We start from the raw sequence: 21,205 nt of genomic DNA, 5'->3' as shown, positions 1-21,205 counted from the left end.
CTGTTGAGTTCTGATACAATATGTTTTTTCCTGTAAACACAGTTTGGTCCTTTTGAGCTCAGTGTCGTGGTTCATAATTCTTATGATGATTATCTAACGTCTAGACTGCTGACCAATCACGAGATGGTGCTTACTGGTTTTATAGCCATGTGCTAACCTGAACTGGATTGTTTCTTCTCTTCACCAGATTACGTTTCCTCTTATAGCGTTAGAGAAGGGAAAAGGCTTAAGTTACTGCAGACTTGCTTTCACACTTCGGTGAAGGTATCAATGTCAATCTGGTGGTCACAGTTGACAAGATTGGTTCACTCTGGAAAATGAGGAGAATTTGACCAGTGCCTCCTCTTTTTCGTCTGCAACAGCTCAAATTCATGTACAAACTACCTGAGAGGATACTATGTTCTCTTAGTTTTATTAGTACAGGATTGTAGGATGATAAAGGCATCTAGAGCCGTTTCGTTTTCCTAAGCTCTTAATTCGGCAAAAAGGAGGATTAGAAAGCAAAGGATTAGAAAGCAAACTAAGGCATCTAGAGCCCTCTTTTCATATGATTATTTACCATGATTCTTTTCTCGAAGTGTTTTAATTGGCGTTTTTGGGGCGAGCCCCGGGGCTAGACCTGGGGCAAGCCGTACCAAAAATGCACCGAGGCGTACAGGCGGGGCGTAAGTATCTTGGGGCGTTCGCCTAGGCGTAAGCCCCAACATTTGGGGCGTAAGCCCTGGGAACTTTTACAAATTGAGCCACAATTGCTTAATATTTTTTTAAAAAAAGTTAAATATCCAAAGAATTAACTCATAGTAAATTCTCAAACTAAATATGTCAAAAAGTCAAAAGTTTTTTCTAATGGTTTATCCTAATTTTATAAGCTTTTCTCATTGTTGTTTACAGAGTAACATATACACTTTACACCTTCGTATGCAAAGTAAACTACAAAGCAAATAGTTTTGTCCTCCGATTCTTACTATCTTCCATGTTTGCATTTTCCTTCTTTATTCTTTATTTTCTTCAAGCTTTTCTTAGCATTCTTCAATTTATCCTTTTCAAGATAGTTTTTAGTTTTAGAATTTTTTTTGATATCACTCTAGTTTAAATAATGTTAAGACTCTGCTTCGACTATTTGTATTATAATGAGTATTAATTTGTATCTAGTTTTAGGTTTTAAAATAATAACTTTATATTATTGTCAATTTTATCTTTGAATTATTAGGACTATCGTTCCATCAACTCTAATTATGTTTCATCATAGTCATGTTATTGTGTAATGCATTTTTACATTCACTTTTTTCAAGATTTTTTTAATAGTTCATGCATATATTAGCATGTTAATAATAAATATATACATTTTTATACTAATTTTTTTATTTATATAATTTTAATATATTTTTTACTTATATTTTTATTTTATTAATTTAGAAAATATTAAAAATTAAGTACCCATAGAGGCGCATAGTGCGCCGTGAACTCCGCGCACGCCGAATGATATGTAAAACGGCCGCCTTACGCCCGCGCCTTTTAAGACACTGTTCTAGATTACCTGCTTTTGGATAAACCTTTATTTTGGAGGGCCTTATAAGCTTTTGTGGGTATCAGATTGTTGTGCAGGAATAACTCCTCTCTCTCTGTGCCTGAATTAATATTCTGAACCACAACCCCCACCCACCAAAGTAAGGGTTGTAGCTAGGGCGCCTTTCTTTCTCAAAGTTAACTTTCTTGCTTGTTAGTCGAACTTTGAAACTTTATTTAGATTTATAGGATTTTTTAAGAAGCGCGGGTTTTGAATTATACCTATACTAGGGAGGGCGATCTGTAGGAATACCCTTCGCTGGGGTGATCTTTAATTTTTATCCTTCGCTTAATACCTCGAGGTCCTAGGTTCGAACTCAGGTTCAGTCAAAAAAAAAAAAAAAATCACAGTTTACTCAAAATTAGGCCTTAAGCCAGAAGGCATAAGTTGGGGTCCAACTTATGACTTGCGAATCTCAACTTATGCATTGCGAATTTTTTTTAATTTTTTTAATGGCGGAACAAGGTTAAAAATTGAAAGCTCGAAATTCTCAAAATTAAAGGCTTTGCTTCTCGAACCCTAATGTGTCGCAAAAAAATTAAAGACCACCAATTTGGGGGGCAAAATTAAAGACCAGTCCTTTTGAAGGATATTTCGCACAAAGAAAAACCTAGTGACCCAGTTCCTACTCCTTCGGAGTCCTGGAGCTTTCTTCACTTATGCAATTTCAAGTGGAAGAGCTTCTGACTTCTTCGAAGAGCTTAATAGCTCTGAGTGAAGCTTTATAGATTAGTGTACTAAAGGAATTACTAAAACTTATATCCCCGTTTTTGGGCGATAAGACTCTTAGCTTCCAATGAGCTATGTGCATAAGCTTTTTTTCACTAATCCCCCCTTACCCTGCAAAAAAGTGATTCAATTATAAAATTTCATTTCATCTAAGTGAGAAAAAATGGACAACTGTATCCTGATATTTGAGGGGACCTCCTAAATTACATCCGTGGAAATAATTAATCTTTAAGCTGCTTCAGTGAAAAAGGGAGAATGATTTGGTGTAAGTATATCCACCTCTTCACAGAGTGGAATTGGTCAACTGTGTCCTGATATTGGAGGGGACCTCCTATTTTACGTCTTCTGAAATAAATTCATCTATTAACTGCTATAGTAATGAGGAAGTTTTAGAACAATTCTTAATCTTTTACCTTGAAAAATTGATATTCACGTTCGAACAAAAATAATCAGAGAAAGGGAAGTGCAACAATAATAATGACAATTCTTGGTGTGATCCACAGGACCATTACATGTTTATGAGACGACAAAATTATACCATAGGACCACAAAACCATACAAGTGTGCACACTTTTCAACTTCCCAAAGTGAATGATTGGACTCAATTGTATTTGTGTTTGAATTTTCTTGGCAACTTCTCTGATAAGTATTAACTTTTGTTTTCATGGGCCAGCACAGCAGGTAGATGCAACCTTTCTCTGTGCGAACACATCATTATTCTTTTGTGACACTCCAAAATCCTATGATTGAATTCATCTGAAAATCTTTGGAGATGATTCTGTATACAGGTATTATAAAAACTTTATACATAATACTTAGGGGTCGTTTGGTAGCTAGTTTGAGAAGTAGTTATGCATAGATAAACTCGCATAAGTTATATCGCGTTGGTATTCGTAGTGAGGGTGTTTGCTCATATATAAAATTAATATGGTGTTTGATTTGCAATTTAAAAACTGCATAACTAATATATGTATACGTTATGAGGGAATCCATGTATTATTTTATGGAGGATAGAAGATGAAATAACTAATAGTACATGATAGCTAAACATTGCATAACTAATTCCTGCGTAAAATAATACATAAATTTTCTCATAACTTATATATGTATTACTGTAACTCTTAACCAGGTACTAAACAACACCTTAGTATTTGAACTTATTCACTCTATATCTTGGATTCGTCTTTTGGATACTGATAAACTTGTAAGCACATATTTGGGTATTAAAGGGGAGTTGGGAGTTGGGAGAGGCGGGGCCTGCCTCTGCATGTGCCCCCAATTATTGGAAATGCATTTAGTGTCATTTCCTAGCCATCATTAAGAGTTGTGAGATGGCGACTAGACAGAAATAGAAACAACGCGTACATTCAAGGGTGTGATTTAGTGGTCAATGAAGTGAGATGAGAAGCATTCATGCAATTCGGAGTTATATTTGAACAAAGCTGAGAACATAGGATTTTTTTTTTTAAATGCAATAGTTCAGGGAAATAGTTACATGATACATGTTGCCTGTTGCTAGTAGGATATATGTAGCAAGGTATCCTATGGAATTAGTGGAGATACGCGCAAGCTGACCAGGACACCAGAAAAAAACACGTGCTTGTTTTGCGGTGATGATTTTGGAAAATTTCCCGAGCTTTGCCTCACAAGACTTTCGGATTGCCAGTAGTTGGTGAGGCCTTGTTTTGCTTCATTATCTGATAATCAAACATGTTTTTCTATTTTATAAGTAAATGTTCAATATCCACCATATCTTGGAATAAAAAGAACCGTAATTTAAAAGAAAACCAAAGAACTACTGCAATTAGATTTTAGATATTTGGAGTGACAAGTTAATGGAGTTGAAAAAGAAATCGAAATTCAAGCATGTGTTACAAAATTGCTTTCAATAAAGTTCGCAGTGTCAGTGAGATTTTGTGGCTCTTTTGTTGGCACATCTAATTAGCAATCCACACCATGGTCCATGGCATTTGGAGTTTGGGGTGAGAGCTACTTGGGAGCAATGTTCATTGGCCCGACCCTTTGGTAGTTTTACTACATGGTTTACCCCATCTTAGTTAAATGAAAAACATAATACTAATTACAAAATATATTAATCTATTTCTTCAAGAAAATAGGGAGATGGTTCAGTTAGAATGTCTCGCAATGACTGATAGAATGTGAGTAATCTTTTTATATGATTTTGGGCGATAATTACATCTTGAGCTAGCTTATGGAATAGTGTTGAATCCATTTTTTTGTATATATGGTGGCAGAGTCAGATTCGTCCTTAGTGTTGTATTTTTGCTATTGTGCCCTCATATTATGTTATCTATATTTTAGTTGTCCAGTCTAAAGTGCGAGAAGAAGGGGTGTTGCAAAAAAGGAATAAGCAACAAACAATTTTTCTCACTAAAAGCAAATATTTTGTCGCTAATTTTATTTAATAATGATTTATCCAATAGTCATGTTAGAAACAACCATTTAGTGACATACCAGCTATGAATTTCATAGCAAACTCCTTTTTTTTTATGGGGTGTGGTTTTGAAATACCTTCATTAGTTCTTGAGTTGATTTTTGAAATTGAGTTACGTCTAAAGATCAATTTTTCTTAACGAGTTCTATTCCTATGCCATCTTGTTGCAAGACCTCAAGAAATGATTTTATTTTATAACTTAAGTTTTCACTGCAAGATCAACTAAATTTACAAATGTAATTCAATTTTAATGGTTGTCACACCCATAAAGCAAGACTAGAAGTTAAGGAAATGGTGTGTGCACTTGGTTGGATTTGGTACATGACAATTCGTTACCTAAGGTTGAGGCCTAAGCATGATTTCTCAAGTTATTGTCGAGCAATTTTCATTATGCTCAAGTTATTCTCATATATTTGAATGAACCGTTTTCATTATGCTCAAATTATTGTCGAGCAAGTTTACCGTGTAGGTTCATGCTGTGGAGCTAGCATTATATTTATAGCACAATGTTTATGCAATCCGGTACTTTCAGTGACATTTTTTTTTGTTCAGATAAACATTTTAATTTGCTTTTTTTTTTTTTGGTCAGATAAACATTTTAATTTGTTTTTTTTTTTTTCGGTGGAGTACCACCACAGCAGATGCGCTACATTTGAATTTGTTTCTTCTTCTTTGGATACTATGAAACATTTTTATTGCGTTTCACATATCAAAAAATGATGTGAACTCACAATTACAGTTCCACTTATCCACCATTACCCACCACTTCATAACTTCATTATCAAGTTCTTTTTTAATTAGGTAGAAAATCAGAGGCACGGTTTAATTTTGCATTGAAAACATTGTTGGTTGTGTGACAAGAAAACGAAGTATGCTGACATATTTATGAAATGAAATAAGTGTGTCCAAAAATATTCGAAAGTGAAGCATACCATTGTCTGACTTCCGTACACTTACAGGAGTCAACGCTGTGGCAGCCTCTTTTTCCAACCAAATAATGCAATAGTAATACTCTGATGCCACATTAGAACAATTATTTCTCATTAAATAATTGAAACAAAAAGAAAAGGAGGAAATTCTCTTACCACATCCCATAGGAGAATGCCATTAAAATAGTTTTTGTTTCATCAAAATCAGTGAACTTATGATTGATTAAATAAAATTGACTGAAAATATAATGACTCTGACCAAAAGGCGAAATAGACGTACCAAAAAAGCTAAAACGGATATAATTGCCTAATTACAGTAAAATTTGTGGTTTGCGATATAATATACCAGTTGGACAGAAATCAGTCCTCGTCAATTGCACACTTACATTGAGATTTATTGAAATAATAATTGTAACAATCTGTCAGATAGTCTTAGTAAATATCGAACATATATTTGTACGAACATGTACAGATCACTATTAAAATTTAGAAGTAGTCTAACAGAGAGAAAGAGTTATGCTTTCTTCATCTTTCTTAGTTACTCAACCAATAACTTTTACAGGTAGCTTTAGTTTTTGTTTAAACTCCCAAGCATTCAATACTAATTTAGTATTTGAAGATGAATAAAATGCTCAATTAGTTTTAAAAAATCGAGATTGTTAATTAAGTCCGGTGGATATAAAATGCTAGTCGTTCACTTTTACTTATCATGTATACTAAAAATAGTAGTCCAATGTTACTCATTCAGTTTGGAAAATCAAGAGATAATCTACCATTTTGTTCCTATTTACCCCTATTATTAATTATTAGGTTGGCAACTTCAAGGAATTGTTAGTGGGTGTACAGGTTTTAAAGTATGCTTGATTGATTTCAACCATTAAACGACTTAGTAACAATTAGGATAAAATTATTATTCTATTTATGGTTCCTAAAGAGGTGTGCCATGTCAACACATGACAAATAAAAATGGACGGAGAGAGTAATTAGTTTAAAAAAAATTGAGATTGTTAATTAAGACAGGTGAAATAATATCACCCTTACTATCCCACTACATTCTTCGATATCAAAGGTAATATTTACAACTTCGGTTAAAACATACTCCTTCCGTTCACTTTTACTTGTTCATTTTGGACTTTTCACGCTGTTTAAGAAATAATAAATGAAGTGCATAATTTACCAATGTACCCATATTAATTAGTGCATATTTTTATTGGATTTGAAAAATGATTTGAAGTGAGTAATTAATACTATCGGTAAAACAGGAAAAAATAAATTATTTTTTCTTGATATGCTAAAAATGACAAGTAAAAGTGAAAATCTATTTTTAGAATAGTGGGCAAGTAAAATGAACAGACGGAGTATAAGGTATAAACTAAATGTGTAAATTTTGTGCACCGACAACATATATCATTTTTATATCATTATAGCAATAATTTGTAGTTGTTTGTAACAACATGATCAGAAAACTCAAAAATTAAAGTAGATTGCCCTATAAAATGTTGAATATAAAAAAATTATTTACACTATCCACGTATATAACTTGAACCATAAGATTAAATGGCCGGTCCTAGGACCTTCTTTTACACGGTCGATCAAGAATGGCATACTTTTTTTATTTTAAAGTAATTAATAATATTTTATTTTATCTTTAATGAGATTATTTTATAGTCACGCAAATATTTATATTTGTAATAATTTACAAATTTTAAATTATTTCTTAAAATTTGTGTTAAAGTCAAATATCGATGAAGAACAGAAATTTCCTTCAAAAATGATGGTTACCACGCATCAGTCTCAAACAAAATTATAGAAATTTCCTTCTACAATAGAGGGTAAATGGTCATTCCAGTAACTTTATAACCAATCCCTGAGCAAAGCTGCCTCACATCTGCCAGTAATTATTGTCATTTCTTCCTCTCCCTAGCTAGAAACACAAACATACAGTAAGAGAGAAAGAAGACAATTATTGTAGCCTAGGAGAAAGAAAGATGCCACTATTATTGTGAAAAAAACGATACCATTATAGATGGAGAAAATAAATGTGCTTTTCCATGTGAGTTTATACATATCTGAGTTGTAGCAAATGGCCAAGTGTTTTGAGTGGTTGTGAATGGCACTCTTTATCTTAACACTTCCAAACTATCCTAAAGGTCAAACTTCAAAGTCTTCTATTCATTAACCCATTCCCCTGGGTAGAGCTACATGATCCAAAACAAAAAAGTTAATCAAATTTATTTTATCAAAAAATTATATTATTCTCTCGTCCAAATTTGTGTGATGGTATTAAACCGGCCACAAAATTTAAGAATAGTTTTTTTTTTTTTGAAACTTATAGAATATTTTTTTAAAAAAATTTATCATCTAAAAGAAATTATAGGTATTAGTTTGACTATAAATCATCTCATTAAGATTGTAATGAGAAGTTTAAAGTTAAATTATTACTAATACAAAAAGGTTTCACATAAATTTGGGGGAAACAAAGTACTATATATATATATATACATATACATACACACACACATACTAGTTACTGAAGGCCAGTGCTAAGCTTGGGCCCACACTTAAAATATAAAATTAAAAACTTTCATTAAATAAGTATAACGTGTCACATTTTCGACCACATAATAATTTAACGTAGTTGCAGGTTAATGATATCTTATTGATAGGTTTTATAATTATTAAAAAAAATTCGTCACATAATTAGATGATTTTTAATGAAAATTTTATTTATGAGGAAGAACATTAAGTACAAAAATTAGCAAATCCCAAAGGGACACAGTGATTCGACATCCTACTACCATGATAAAGATAAAGTATAATAATTACAACTTGCAAAGCTCATAAATCAAAAAATATTTTCGTATTTTTGTAAATTTGTGAGCGTGTGGATTTATTTATAGATAAATATCGATTTGTTTTGATATTTTATAAATTTCACTCATTATTTTGAGTAAGGGTTTATGCCAATTAAATGTGATTTTTTAACCTTAGTTTTAGACGAAAATCAAGAAATAACTTATATTTATTAAAATAAACCTCAAGAATCAATGAAATCTAATTCTTCATTATACTCTATACTTAAGAAGATTAAATTTAGTTAATCAAACAAGAGATTTTAAAGATAACTCAATCTTGATGGAGAACATTGTCTTCATTTACAACACTATATGGCATGATTTAATAAATTTTATTTATGTATTTATAAAAAATCATAGATAGTTCAAAGGCGACGTATAAAGTTGTCCATAATTTTTTTTTATTCAGTTAAAATTACATTCTTGAAATTTTAACTAAAACATAATTTGACTAAATTATCTTATATTTTTTAAATCTCAATTAATATTAATCTTTCTTTCACCACATCTCTCCATATTTATTAGAGCATGGGTAATGGTGAAAAAAATAATTAACTCTATCTTGATTTTAAATAACAAATATTTTAGATAAAATCGACAAGAAAGATTAAATAATACTTAAAACTATATCTGAAAATCATTTTAGTGTAATTTTTTTAAAACACATATGAGCTCATTAAAGTATAAATATAAAGTTAAAAAAATGGCTACATATAAGTAAAAGAGTTCTCAGAAATTCTCAATACTTCATAATGCAAATATAAATTAAAAGAAATGCCTACATGTAAGAATCTGTACCAAACGAACCAACAACAAGAGAAAAAACCGTCCGAAAATAATAGGGAACAAATGAAAAAGGAGAAAATGAGAGAGCAACAAGAAGCAAAAATATCTAGCGAAGAAATTGTTGTATTTTAGGTTAATAAATAAGATCAGTAGAAGAAAGTAACATGGGAAATAAGGTAGGAGGTTTGACCGCTTTTGAAAAATACATCATAAGACCCAAAAAGTAAATTTGACTCTAAAAAGTAAGAAAAGAACCTAAAAGTAATTAATTAAAAAGTTTGACATCAAGTTGAAAATTTTTGTGAGGACTATAAAAGTCCTTTGATTGTCCCTTATATTTAATAGTAAAGTAATATGACCACAACCAATTATGCCCATTCTCAAAAAAATTAGAGTCAACTATATGAATTCTCACAAACCACGTTTCTCCATTTTAAGCTCAACTCATATCATCATCATACTAAATAAAAATAAAGGTGTGTTATGTATGGAGGAAAATATTTTATGACGGACTCTTTATTTCTTTCTAACAACGCCACCACACGAATTTGTGCTTGTTAATGATCCATTCATTTACTAACTCAATTCATTTTGATCGCTCAATTCTATACGTCCATTTAAAGTTGGTTGATTTAGGCTAAATAGATTGTAATATTTTTTTTAAAAACTTTTTAACTTGAACATATCGACAACAAAGATAAAAGAAGTTTTATTACTGTTGCTTGGTCACTAAATAAATATTAAAAAAACAATAAAATTTAAAATTTGGTGTGAGATGGATAAGTTGTGCTATGATTCAATGTTTAGTCTTTTTAATCTGTCCATCTCATTTCAAGTTATCTTTAAACGGATTAATTCAGTTCATTTTAATACATTTGAAATGAGTTAAAACCCTGGTCATTCCATTAACTTACTCAACCAATCTCTGAGCAAAGCCGCCTGCCCGCCTCACATCAGTCGGTACTTACAAACACAAATATATATATATATATATATATATATATATATATATATATATATATATATATATATATATATATATATATATATATATGGAGAGGTAAGACAATTATTGTAGCCTAGGAGAAACAAAGATGCCATTATATAGATTGAGAAAATACATGTCCTTTCCCAAGTGAGTTTAATTTATTTGAGTTGTATTTAATGGCCAAGTGTTTTGAGCGGCTAGCTCTATTTAATTATCCTTCCCAAGTGAATTTATTTGAGTCGTAATGAATGGCTCTCTTTATCTCTCACACTTCCAAGTGTTTTGAGTAGTTCTGAATGGGGTGGGGATAAGTCCAGAATTTGTTATCCCCCACCCACCCTATGGAAGAGCTACATAATCCCAAAAAATGTGTTTAGAATTCTTTTATGAAAACATTATTGTATTAAAAAATATATATGAATTGTTAATTTTCTAACATACGAAAAACTCGTCGTGTAGCAACAAAAACAGTTTAAAATTATTTCAATGTGACATTGTTGCATTTTTTGAATCCATTCTCTTCGGCCAACATCCCAACAAGCACCTTTTTGCCCTCTAAAGAATCTCAGCTTGTTCACAAGTCAAATTAATTTCAGAGAGAAAAGCAACAAGTTCCTCATAACCCGACATGTCTCTTAAAAGGCATTCTAAAACTTCATACACACTTTTTTTAATTCTTTTATTGAACTCAAAAAGATAGGAAAAGAAAAGCTCTTTTCTTTCTTCTTATGGCGATACATACAGTCCGATAAAGCACGCCTATTAAAACTCTTCAGTGAATGCTGAACAGTAAAGTCTTTATTTTCCACTCCACAAAATCTTCTTCTACTTAAAGCTGACAGATTTCCTTCCTCTCCCATCCCAACCTTTTTCTTGATTTCAAAATTCCTCAAATCTTTTTTTTGTTTTTGTTTCACTTCTATTTATACACAGCTTATCAAAGTGAAAAATAAGAGAAAAATGCTGGACTATGATTGGGAAAATCAGTCCACTTTCATGTTTCCCAGTGATGAAACCACCCAACAAACTGACCAAAATAACAGTCAATTCTTGGACCCTCATACCCATTTTCACCCTATAACAAATTACCACCACCATCATCATCAACAACAACAAATCCAACATCATCAATTTCCCCAATTTCAAGCAACCTTAAACAACACTACTCATTTTAACTCCCCGTACGACCCACACGCTTATAGCATTCCCTACACGCAAACACACGAAACATCCATGCTTTCTTTACAACCAACCGGTTCAACCGGGTTCATGGTACCGAAGACCGAACCGCAGTATATAAACGGTATTCATGATTTTGCAAGTACGAGTAGTACTCGGATTGGGTTGAATTTGGGCGGGAGAACATATTTTGCTTCGTCATCAGAGGATGACTTTGTGAACCGGCTTTACCGACGTACTCGAGCGGTTGAAGCCGGTTCAGTGAACTCACCAAAGTGCCAAGCTGAAGGATGCAATGCTGATCTAACTCAAGCAAAGCATTACCACCGAAGACACAAAGTGTGTGAGTTTCACTCCAAAGCTGCCACTGTTATTGCTGCCGGTTTGACTCAACGCTTCTGCCAACAATGCAGCAGGTTATGCTAATTTACTTATTCACTAAATCAGTTTAATTTGATCTAAAATAATTTTAAATCTCAAACTAGTTTAGAAAGTGCCTATACAGAATGAAATCAGGAATCAATGGTAGAGACAAAAGTTTTTACTGAGAAATTTAAAAATAACAAAAGTAAACACACAAAAAGGCTAAGAGGTTCAACGTTTAATATATCGTATATAGTATAAAAAAAATATGTTATTTTCCGGCGATGGGTTCTGATGAACCTCTTTCTGCGCCCTAACTCTGTTCGTGACAGTAGTACGATTTTTCATTTCATAAACTAAAAATTAGTGATTGAAAATGTTCATTTTGAACCCGCTAAGGCGGATGTTTTCGCTGTATTCTTATCAAAGATAGGCAACAAAATGTTTGAATTGTATGTGATACTACGTACTCCATTAATTAACATGAACTTAATGACAAATGTGTATTATATGTTACATTTGATACAAATGTGAGGTTCAAAATGAGTATTTTATTTGTGTTTATCCTCCTTACATTTGTTTCTTTTATGATATTGCAAATTTGCAATAAACATTGGAACAATGAGGTTGGTTCCACAGAGATGGGGAAAATTAAAATGACGGAAAGGCCCTTGTGGTGTTAACGAGCTAATGATTGGGATTTGAGGAGTTGAAAAGTCGTAGTACATGGGATTGGGAGGGGGTTGATCCCGAGGGCATTTGTGTCCGTAAATTTATGTCCCCCAATCAGTTTGCTGCCACCCGTTTTGGGGTGTTACGTACTGGTTTGTTTTTGCTTCTTATAGTAAACACAGCTTTTTTGCTTTTTCTATTTTGGCGTGGCATGAAAAAGAATCATATGGGAGTATGATCAGCTTTTAATCAACAAAGACAAAAGTCCTTTAGCAATTTTATTTCTTTTTAAAGAGTTAAATTATTTGTGGTTATCCAAGTATAAAAATTATCATGTCATTTTTCTTTTATAACAATAATATCACTTATATTTTGTCCACTATCACACAAAATAATTCCTACATGAAAAGCACTAGAAAATGATATAAAGGGATTATTTTTGTCATTTTCTGATATACACAACGATATATTTATAAGACAATTTTAGATTAACTCTCAAACTTAAGGGATCGTTTATGACATTCTCTAATGCTTTTTTAATTATAAAATAATAAAAAAGACTTTACTAAGTGATTTCTATAACTTGAATGACTGTTTAAGTAATTACTATTTTTTTTTTAAAATTCAATTAGCCCATGAAATAATTCTCATAATTATATTCTGATGAAAAGCAGGTTCCATGTTCTGTCGGAATTCGACAACGGTAAAAGAAGTTGCCGGAAACGGTTGGCAGATCACAACCGGAGGAGGAGGAAGAATATTCAGCACGAAAACAAGAATAAGCAGCCACTACTTGACAACGTTTCAAGTAATAACTCTATCATCTCACTAGGGTTGTTCTTTTAATTTTTTTTATTGAAGCTATACATTATGAAAATCTAAACATTTTATATTGATATGTGATATCATGTTGATTATATCGTTTTTACTAAGCGTGTGTTTGGTAGGAAGGAAAACATGCATTTTCGTGGTGTTTAATAAGTGATTTTCGTATTTTTATTTTCTAGTGTTTGGTAATTATATATGAAATACTATTCTAAGAGCATTTATATGTAATTTAGGCAAGTATTATGAGGATGGAGGTTGGGTGGGTGGCGGAGCAGGGGGCGGCATAGTCAAGGAGGGAGGAGACAATAGGCATGAAATGCCACTTTGAAACTTCTTTTCCCTATTTTTATCATGAAAATTATTTTTATGATTTTTAAGGAAGTTATTTTTCTAAAAAAAAATATTTTGACCAACCAAACATGAGAATAGAAGTTACCAATTACTTCACTAGTAATTGCCTCATAAGTGGTCAGCTGCATGTGATAAATATTTTTCATTGTTAAATCATAAAACTTAAACTCTTTATTTCTTCGTTATATCCTTTCCTTTTGTGTTCAAAACCTGGAACTAACTGATGATAGGGAAAGAATATTGTAGCCTTTTTTTGGATTTGTTTTTTATAATATAGTTTTTCTTTCTGGTGTGTAGAGTCTCCAGGTGAATCAGGAGCACATTCATCAACAGTAACAGTGGCCATATCACCACCAAGAATTTAGGTGGATTGTTTTAGGCAAAGAACACACCACCAAGCTCCAACAACAACAACTTCATCAGCAACCTTCTTCTCCAATGGGTGACCAAATATATTAATCTATATATATTTTCGTTTTGAACTACTTATGATAATTTCAAGCTTGCTTTAATGGCCACAAGAAGCTAGTATGTTAGTACTACGTACCACATGCTAATTACATAAAACAGAACAACCCCCCAAAATGATGGAGAATTAGGTTTATGTTGACCCTTGCTAGCTAGTGTGCTCCACCTTCTTCAACTTACTACTAGAATAAAGAAGAAATTTTTATCTTATTATCATATGCATGTACGTAGACACTGATTAATCTTGAATTGGGAAAGAATTTAAAAGTTCCCGACACTTCCCCATCACCCTTTAATTTGCATTTTGGCCTAATAATGTGTTTCTTTATTGATTTGTAGAATAGTTGATTATGATGGTAAGAGAAATTAAACTCAAACGTGTTTAGAGAAAAAGTAGTTTCGTTTTTAAGTTGGTGTAATAAATTTTCACATCATTATGACATCTTTATCTGTTTTAAGATGTACTTATTCTTAAAATTTTAAATCTCATATTTTAAGAATTTTTACCTGCAAATCATAACTCAAAACTTTTCTATTTTGTTATAGTAGTACGATTTAAGTTACCTGACTGACCGTATGACAAAATATTTACACCATCGCTGTAAATTAATTAGCATGTACTTTACATTTATTTTAGGTTACTATTTAGTAATTCATACTAATATAATATTAATAATATTAAATAAAGTAACCTACAATTACCTTTAAATTAACATAATTATATAACTAACTTTTAAGTTGTCATTATATAGAACATAAACTCTTTGTTATAAGGGTTGGACATGCATGGCAGGCAAGTTCAGGCAGGTGTACATCTTGGGATGGATCATTATTTTGTTGTCTTTTTAAAATAACCTGCTATACAATAATTTACCACATACATAGAAAAAATTGGTTAAAGAAATGTTTTACAAGAAGAGAAAAATTTGCGTAATTTCATTCATGAATATACTGCTAAGAGGGCATCAGAGGTCCACGAGTTAAAAAAGCTGTCCCTTGCATGGAGGATAGTTTCCGTAATGTACTTTTTTTCAGCTGTCATTTAAACCTTTTTTAGTATTATTATTAAAAAAAAAAAAAAAAACAAAGTAACCTACAATTACGTAAAAAATAACATGATCCGAATAATGTTAGATTCGGCACTAATCTTTATTCATGATTTTTTACCCTTATAGATAAAATATTAAATTGTTTTTTAGCATTTGTATTTAACAAAATATTAGATCATGGTCTATTATGTTCTCATAAATTTTTCAGTTCGCTCAAAATGAATCTTAAAATGTGTTCTAAAAAATTTATATATTAGAAAAATATTAAAGAAGAAGATCATTAAAATATTGCACAGATTGCCCTTCATATGGACTGGTCTTTAATTTTTACCCCTACTTCTCATTTAATGAAAATTTGTGGGCCAAAGTATCCTTATTCGCTGGTCTATGAGATCAGATATTGGGGTTCAAACCCCAGCAGAGGCAAAAAAAAAAAAAAAAGCAAGACAAGATTTAATATCAAACTATGCCTATTCGGGCAAAAGTTATGCTTTAAGGCATAGTTTCTATGTAGTTCCTTTTCCGCATAGTTTTGTAGTATAACTTGATTTCTACAAAATTATGCCGGACAAGGCATAGTTCTGTCGGATAACTTAATTTCTACAAAATTATGCCGGACAAGGCATACTTTTTCCCGAATAAACATAAATTTGCTACGAAATCTTGCCTTGCTATTTTTTTTTTCCCCCTCTGTTGGGGTTCGAACGAATCTCAAGGGTATTTTCAGCCACTTTCTATTACTTAAAGTGGTGAAGGACAAAAATTAGGAGCCCTTTGGCCATGAGAATTTTTCACTTATTTGGAAATCAACGTTTGGCTAAGAAAATTTCAAATACAACTTAAAGTTGTATGTGGAATTTGAAAAATAACTAAAACCTTGTTTCTGAGTTGTATTTGAAATTTGAAAAATAACTAAAACCTTGTTTCACATTCAATACATTCAAATAACCAAATATTCTTTGCAAAAAACTATAACCAAACACAACTCCATCTTCAACGCCAACTCCAAAATTTCAAATAAAATGAAAAATATTTGATTTTCATGGCCAAATGCCTACTTAAAACCAGCGATTTTAGGGACAAAAATTAAAGGGCACCCCAAAATAGGGTCAATCGTGCGAATTGTCTCAAGATCATTTTACTAAACATCTTGCCGATAAGGCACCGCATTTGAAATTTTCGGTTGCATCCTGCATTGATGCTATCTTTGATTAAAAAAAAAATTACGCGGTGAGGGTCCACTATAGAGATATTTAATGATCAATTCCACATAAATAAATATCTACTTTTATGGCCTTTTCCTTCTTAATTTTCCTTTCTTTATTGTTTCCATAAGTAAATGATATCTTTCTATTTCTTTGGGTGTGTTTATTGTCATGTAGAGATAGATGAATGACTGTCTGAACAACGATATTTTTATGGAATGAGCCATTAATTAGAATATACTATAATTAATTGGATCTACTGTTGTCTATATATGAATGGTATGATTCTACTATAAATGAGACGGCTGCACCGAACATGATTTTTTTTTTTTTTTTAAAGATTTATGTGAATAATAACTTGGATTCTATTATTAAGAATATCCGCAAGAAGTTAAACTAGAGAATATGCGGTTTTAAACAACACCCATATATTTAAAAAAAATAGGGTGAAAATCAAACTCCCCCTCAGCTTTGAACAATAGATATTCTGGCCTCTTTATCCTATGCAATGACTATTTCACCGTTAGATTATTTTTTTCAATCCTCCATTTATGTAATATATTTTTATATTATCTATAAAAAAAAATTTAATCTAGGTATTTATAGATTCTTATTTAAGTTCATAAACATTATAAGTAGAATAATACTTTTATGAATTTGTAACAAAATCTAATGCTATTTTTTATGATTGTTATTTCAATATTATATGCAATAAGCATGTATATATGTATGTACATGCATGTGTGTATTTTTAAGTTTCACTTCTCTCTTATTTTCTATTGTTTATATAAATAAGCAAGTTTTGGTTGTCACTAATGAAATATTTCTTAAATTATAATAAATTTCATTTACAGTATAAATAAATTATTTTTAAAAATTTGCCCCTAATTTTTAATTGTTTTTGCATTTCTTGCATAGAAATATATCTATAAAGTTATTATGGCCTGTTATTTTTCACTTGTATAAATAAATATTAAAGTTTTGATTATTTTTAATAAAAATAATTTTTTGTTTATTCTGCTAATTTATTTTATTATAGAACATCATTAACTTATATATTCAATTAGTATTTCTTACTTTTTTATAAGAAGTTTGTTACATAAATTAAAAAAAATGAAAAATATCATGATTTTGAAGAAATAAAAAAAAAAAAAAAAAAAAAGACAAAAGACAAAAGTTGATAATGCAAGGGTAAAATGGGCATTTAAAAAAGCAATTAGTACAAAGGGGAGAGAATGTCTATTGTCCAAAGTTGAGGGGGAGTTTGCTTTTTAAAGCATAGTTGGGCGGTGTAAATGATTTTCACCCTATTTAAATATTATCTTTTTGCAAATTTAGTTGAAATAGAATAGATAGTTTTTAAATTATATATTTGCATAAAAAAATCAACTATATATTGATAACTACACGTATATAATATTGGCTTATGTATATAGTGGTATCCATTTCCCCTACATTTGTGTGAGTTTATCTCTCGTGTTGCATCCTGTGGGCTATGGGCTAAAGCCTTCGTTTGGACCTCCGAGGAAATTTACAAGAAGCCCATGCGATAAGAAGAAGCTGAGCCATGCTTGAACATTCAACGAAAGTCTTTAAATTTGAGAAATTTACGCTTTTTTTTGCGCGGATTGCCCTTCATTTGGGGTGGTCTTTAATTTTTGCCCTTCAAATTGGTAATCTTTAATTTATACCCCCTAGCCTAACACCCCGAGGTTGTGGGTTTGAACCCCAGCTCAGGTAAAAAAATAAAAAAAAATCGCTAGGCAGAATTTCGAAGGCAGAATTTTGCAAATCTGCCCAGCATTTACATGGGCAGAAATTCTGCATGTGAGGTGTAAATTCTGCCTGAAGGTAAAATTTAAAGACTACCATTTTGAGGGGTAAAAATTAAAGACCACCCCCAACGAAGGGTAATCCTGCAAATTGCCCAAATTTACGCAGTAAGTCAATATTTAATAAACGGAAAAGGGTCAAATATACCCCTATACTATCGGAAAAGGGTCAAATATACCCCTATACTATCGGAAAAGGGCCAAATATACCCCTCGTTATACTTTGAGTCCAAATATACCCCTATCGTTATACTTTGGGCACAAATATACCCCTCTACCGTTAAAGTTGACCAAAGTGAACATGTGGCATTGACATTTTGTTGAGGTGGACGCCACGTGGCATGCCACCTCACACCTCCAACCCATTTTACTTTCTCCCCTCACATCTTCACTACCAAGAACATTGACACGTATTAATTAGACCGTCATGAGAGGCTAGAGAGTGATTTGTTATCCACCTTCACTATAGCTTGTAAAATCTTAAATCTGAGAACATTGGAGAGGTAATTTTGGTTTAACTGGTGACGTTTGTAGGTTGGCATATAATCATGCCAACATATTAGTGTTATTTGTATATTAAGAGGGATAGACAGAACCATCTGGTACTGAAATTTAGATACTAGTGGAATTTGTGAGTTTGCTCTAAGCTCTATCTTATTCGCGTGGGAAATAGTGGGAAAAGTGTACATTAGCCATCAATTTTTATCTCTGAAGACATGATATAAGAAGAAATGAAAAGTCCAAACAAAATGGAAAAGTAAATTTGATGACCTCAAAACTCGTAAACTTTGATATCTGAAAACACGATTCAAAGATAAAGAAATGACAAGTCTAAGTAAAATGGAAAGTTAAACCTTAGTGTTCTCTAAACATTGACATGAAGCATGTTATGCTTCAGGCGTGCTACTTATTTCTTAATGCTGACTTTCAATGTTTTGATGCTTGGTTGACTTGCTCTGTTGTTTGATAAGATGACTGATGCTTTATTTTGCTATATTTTATTGTTATTGCTTTGTAATGTTCATGACAAAAGGTTTGGTGCTTAAATTGAGTCCAGGTACATGTGTTCTTGCCAGGCTAGAGGATTTTCGCCCAATAAACAAGTTCTGTTAGCTCTTTTCAAGGTTTGTGGTACTGTAGTTGTTCAATGTTCTTGGTAGTGAAGATGTGAGAAGAGGAAGTAAAATGGGTTGGAGGTATGAGGTGTCATGTCATGTGGCGTCTACCTCTTCAAAATGTCAATGCCACGTGTCCACTTTGGTCAATTTTAACGGTGGAGGGGTATATTTATGCCCAAAGTATAACGATAGGGGTATATTTGGACCCAAAGTATAATAAGGGATATATTTGGCCCTTTTCCGATAGTACATGGGTATATTTGACCCTTTTCCATTTAATAAATATCTTCAGAAGTCACATTACTTTCTTTTTCCTTCGAAACTAGCAGCTTTATCTATATAACTACCCACAAGTATTGTAATAAAACTTCCACAAATTAAGGGATCTGTTTCCATCCTTCAATCTATTCCTAAAATCTCTCATCATGCATCTTAATAACTACTTTCCTACTCATTCAATGCCTAACCCCTCCCCCCGCTATAATATTTTCCCAGATCTTCTCATTCTATTCCAAACTCCACCATAAATAACATATAGTAAAAACAATTATATGTCTATCTAATATTCTAAAATATCCACTAAAATAATATATCTATCCACTTGTATAATTAATTATACAATGTATAATTTTATTTTACAAATATATTTATTCATATTGTGTGTATATGTACATGATTTACATCATTTATACCTATGTAATGTAATATACTTATGTGTATATATATACATGATTTGTATTCATCGTATAATTTTAAAATACTTTGAATAATGGGGATATTGACAATGATGTCACATATGGTATTGGTGCAGGATGGTTGAAATGGAGGCTCGTCTTTGTGTGACAAGAAAGTGCCACCAAAACTTAAGGGCAAGTTCTACAAAGTGGTGGTTAGACCGACTCTGTTGTACGGGACAGAATGTTGGCCAGTCAAGAACTCTCACGTACAGAAGATGAAAGTCGCGGAAATGAGAATGTCGTGGTGGATGTGTGGGCACACTAGGAGAGATAGGATCAGTAATGAGGACATCCGGGACAAGGTGGGAGTGGCATCGGTGGAGGACAAGATGCGGAAAGCGAGGCTGAGATGGTTTGGGCATGTGAAGAGAAGAGACATAGATGCACCAGTGCAGAGGTGTGAGAGGTTGGCTATGAATGGTTTTAGGAGAGGTAGAGGAAGGCCAAAGAAATATTGGGGGGGGAGGTGATTAGGCAGGACATGGCGCAGTTTCAGATTACCGAGGACATGATCTTAGATAGGAGGTTGTGGAGGACTCAGATTAGGATAGAAGGCTAGTAGGTAGTCTCGCTTTTCTTTCGCACTAGTAGGCGTAGTTTGCTCTACTTTTTATTGCCCTTTGATTCTTGCTTTTATGTGTTGGGTCTTGTCTTTTCATATTGTTTTATCGTGACTTCTTTGCCCTTGTTATTTCTCATTTTCGCATTGCTTTGATTTGCTTGTCTGTATCCGACTCTTTTCCCTTGTTTTTCCTTGTTTTCTTTTGAGCCGAGGGTCTTTGGGAAACAGCCTCCCTACCTTTCCAAGGTGGGAGTAAGGTCTGTGTACACTTAACCCTCCTCAGACCCCACACTGTTGGATTCAACTGGGTAAGTTGTTGTTGCTGTTGTTTGAATAATCATGGTTCTTTTTAATATAAACCCATTCTTATGTTTGGTATAATTTATACTCCAGATAACCTCAAAATACTAAATTATACTTCAGATAACTTCAAAATACTAGTATTATACTTGTATTATACCATGTATTCATCTTTAATTTTATTAACACTTGAATATAATTAATACTCACAATATTTTGTCTAATGTACATG

The 21,205-nt window shown here is 32.2% G+C and overlaps 1 protein-coding gene across 1 annotated transcript; it reads left to right on the top strand.

The window, feature by feature from the left end:
• Positions 1–10,810: 10,810 nt before the first annotated feature.
• LOC132064102 (squamosa promoter-binding-like protein 8) lies at positions 10,811–14,661 on the top strand. Its single transcript, XM_059456978.1, has 3 exons — positions 10,811–11,904; positions 13,198–13,331; positions 14,000–14,661. Exons 1-3 carry the CDS (start codon positions 11,270–11,272, stop codon positions 14,065–14,067), a joined length of 837 nt encoding a protein of 278 aa, XP_059312961.1. The 5' UTR covers positions 10,811–11,269; the 3' UTR covers positions 14,068–14,661.
• Positions 14,662–21,205: the final 6,544 nt, after the last annotated feature.

This window comes from Lycium ferocissimum, chromosome 7 (assembly GCF_029784015.1).
Source record: "Lycium ferocissimum isolate CSIRO_LF1 chromosome 7, AGI_CSIRO_Lferr_CH_V1, whole genome shotgun sequence".
Taxonomy (NCBI): Eukaryota; Viridiplantae; Streptophyta; class Magnoliopsida; order Solanales; family Solanaceae; genus Lycium; species Lycium ferocissimum.
The sequence above is the reverse complement of the archived record's forward strand: the minus strand, read 5'-3'. Positions and strand labels throughout refer to the sequence as shown.

Coding starts and splice junctions, on each gene's coding strand:
- LOC132064102 (XM_059456978.1), top strand. CDS start 11,270: ATGCTGGACTATGATTGGGAAAATCAGTCCACTTTCATGTTTCCCAGT. Junction 11,905..13,197: donor TTCTGCCAACAATGCAGCAG/GTTATGCTAATT, acceptor GATGAAAAGCAG/GTTCCATGTTCTGTCGGAAT. Junction 13,332..13,999: donor ACTACTTGACAACGTTTCAA/GTAATAACTCTA, acceptor TCTGGTGTGTAG/AGTCTCCAGGTGAATCAGGA.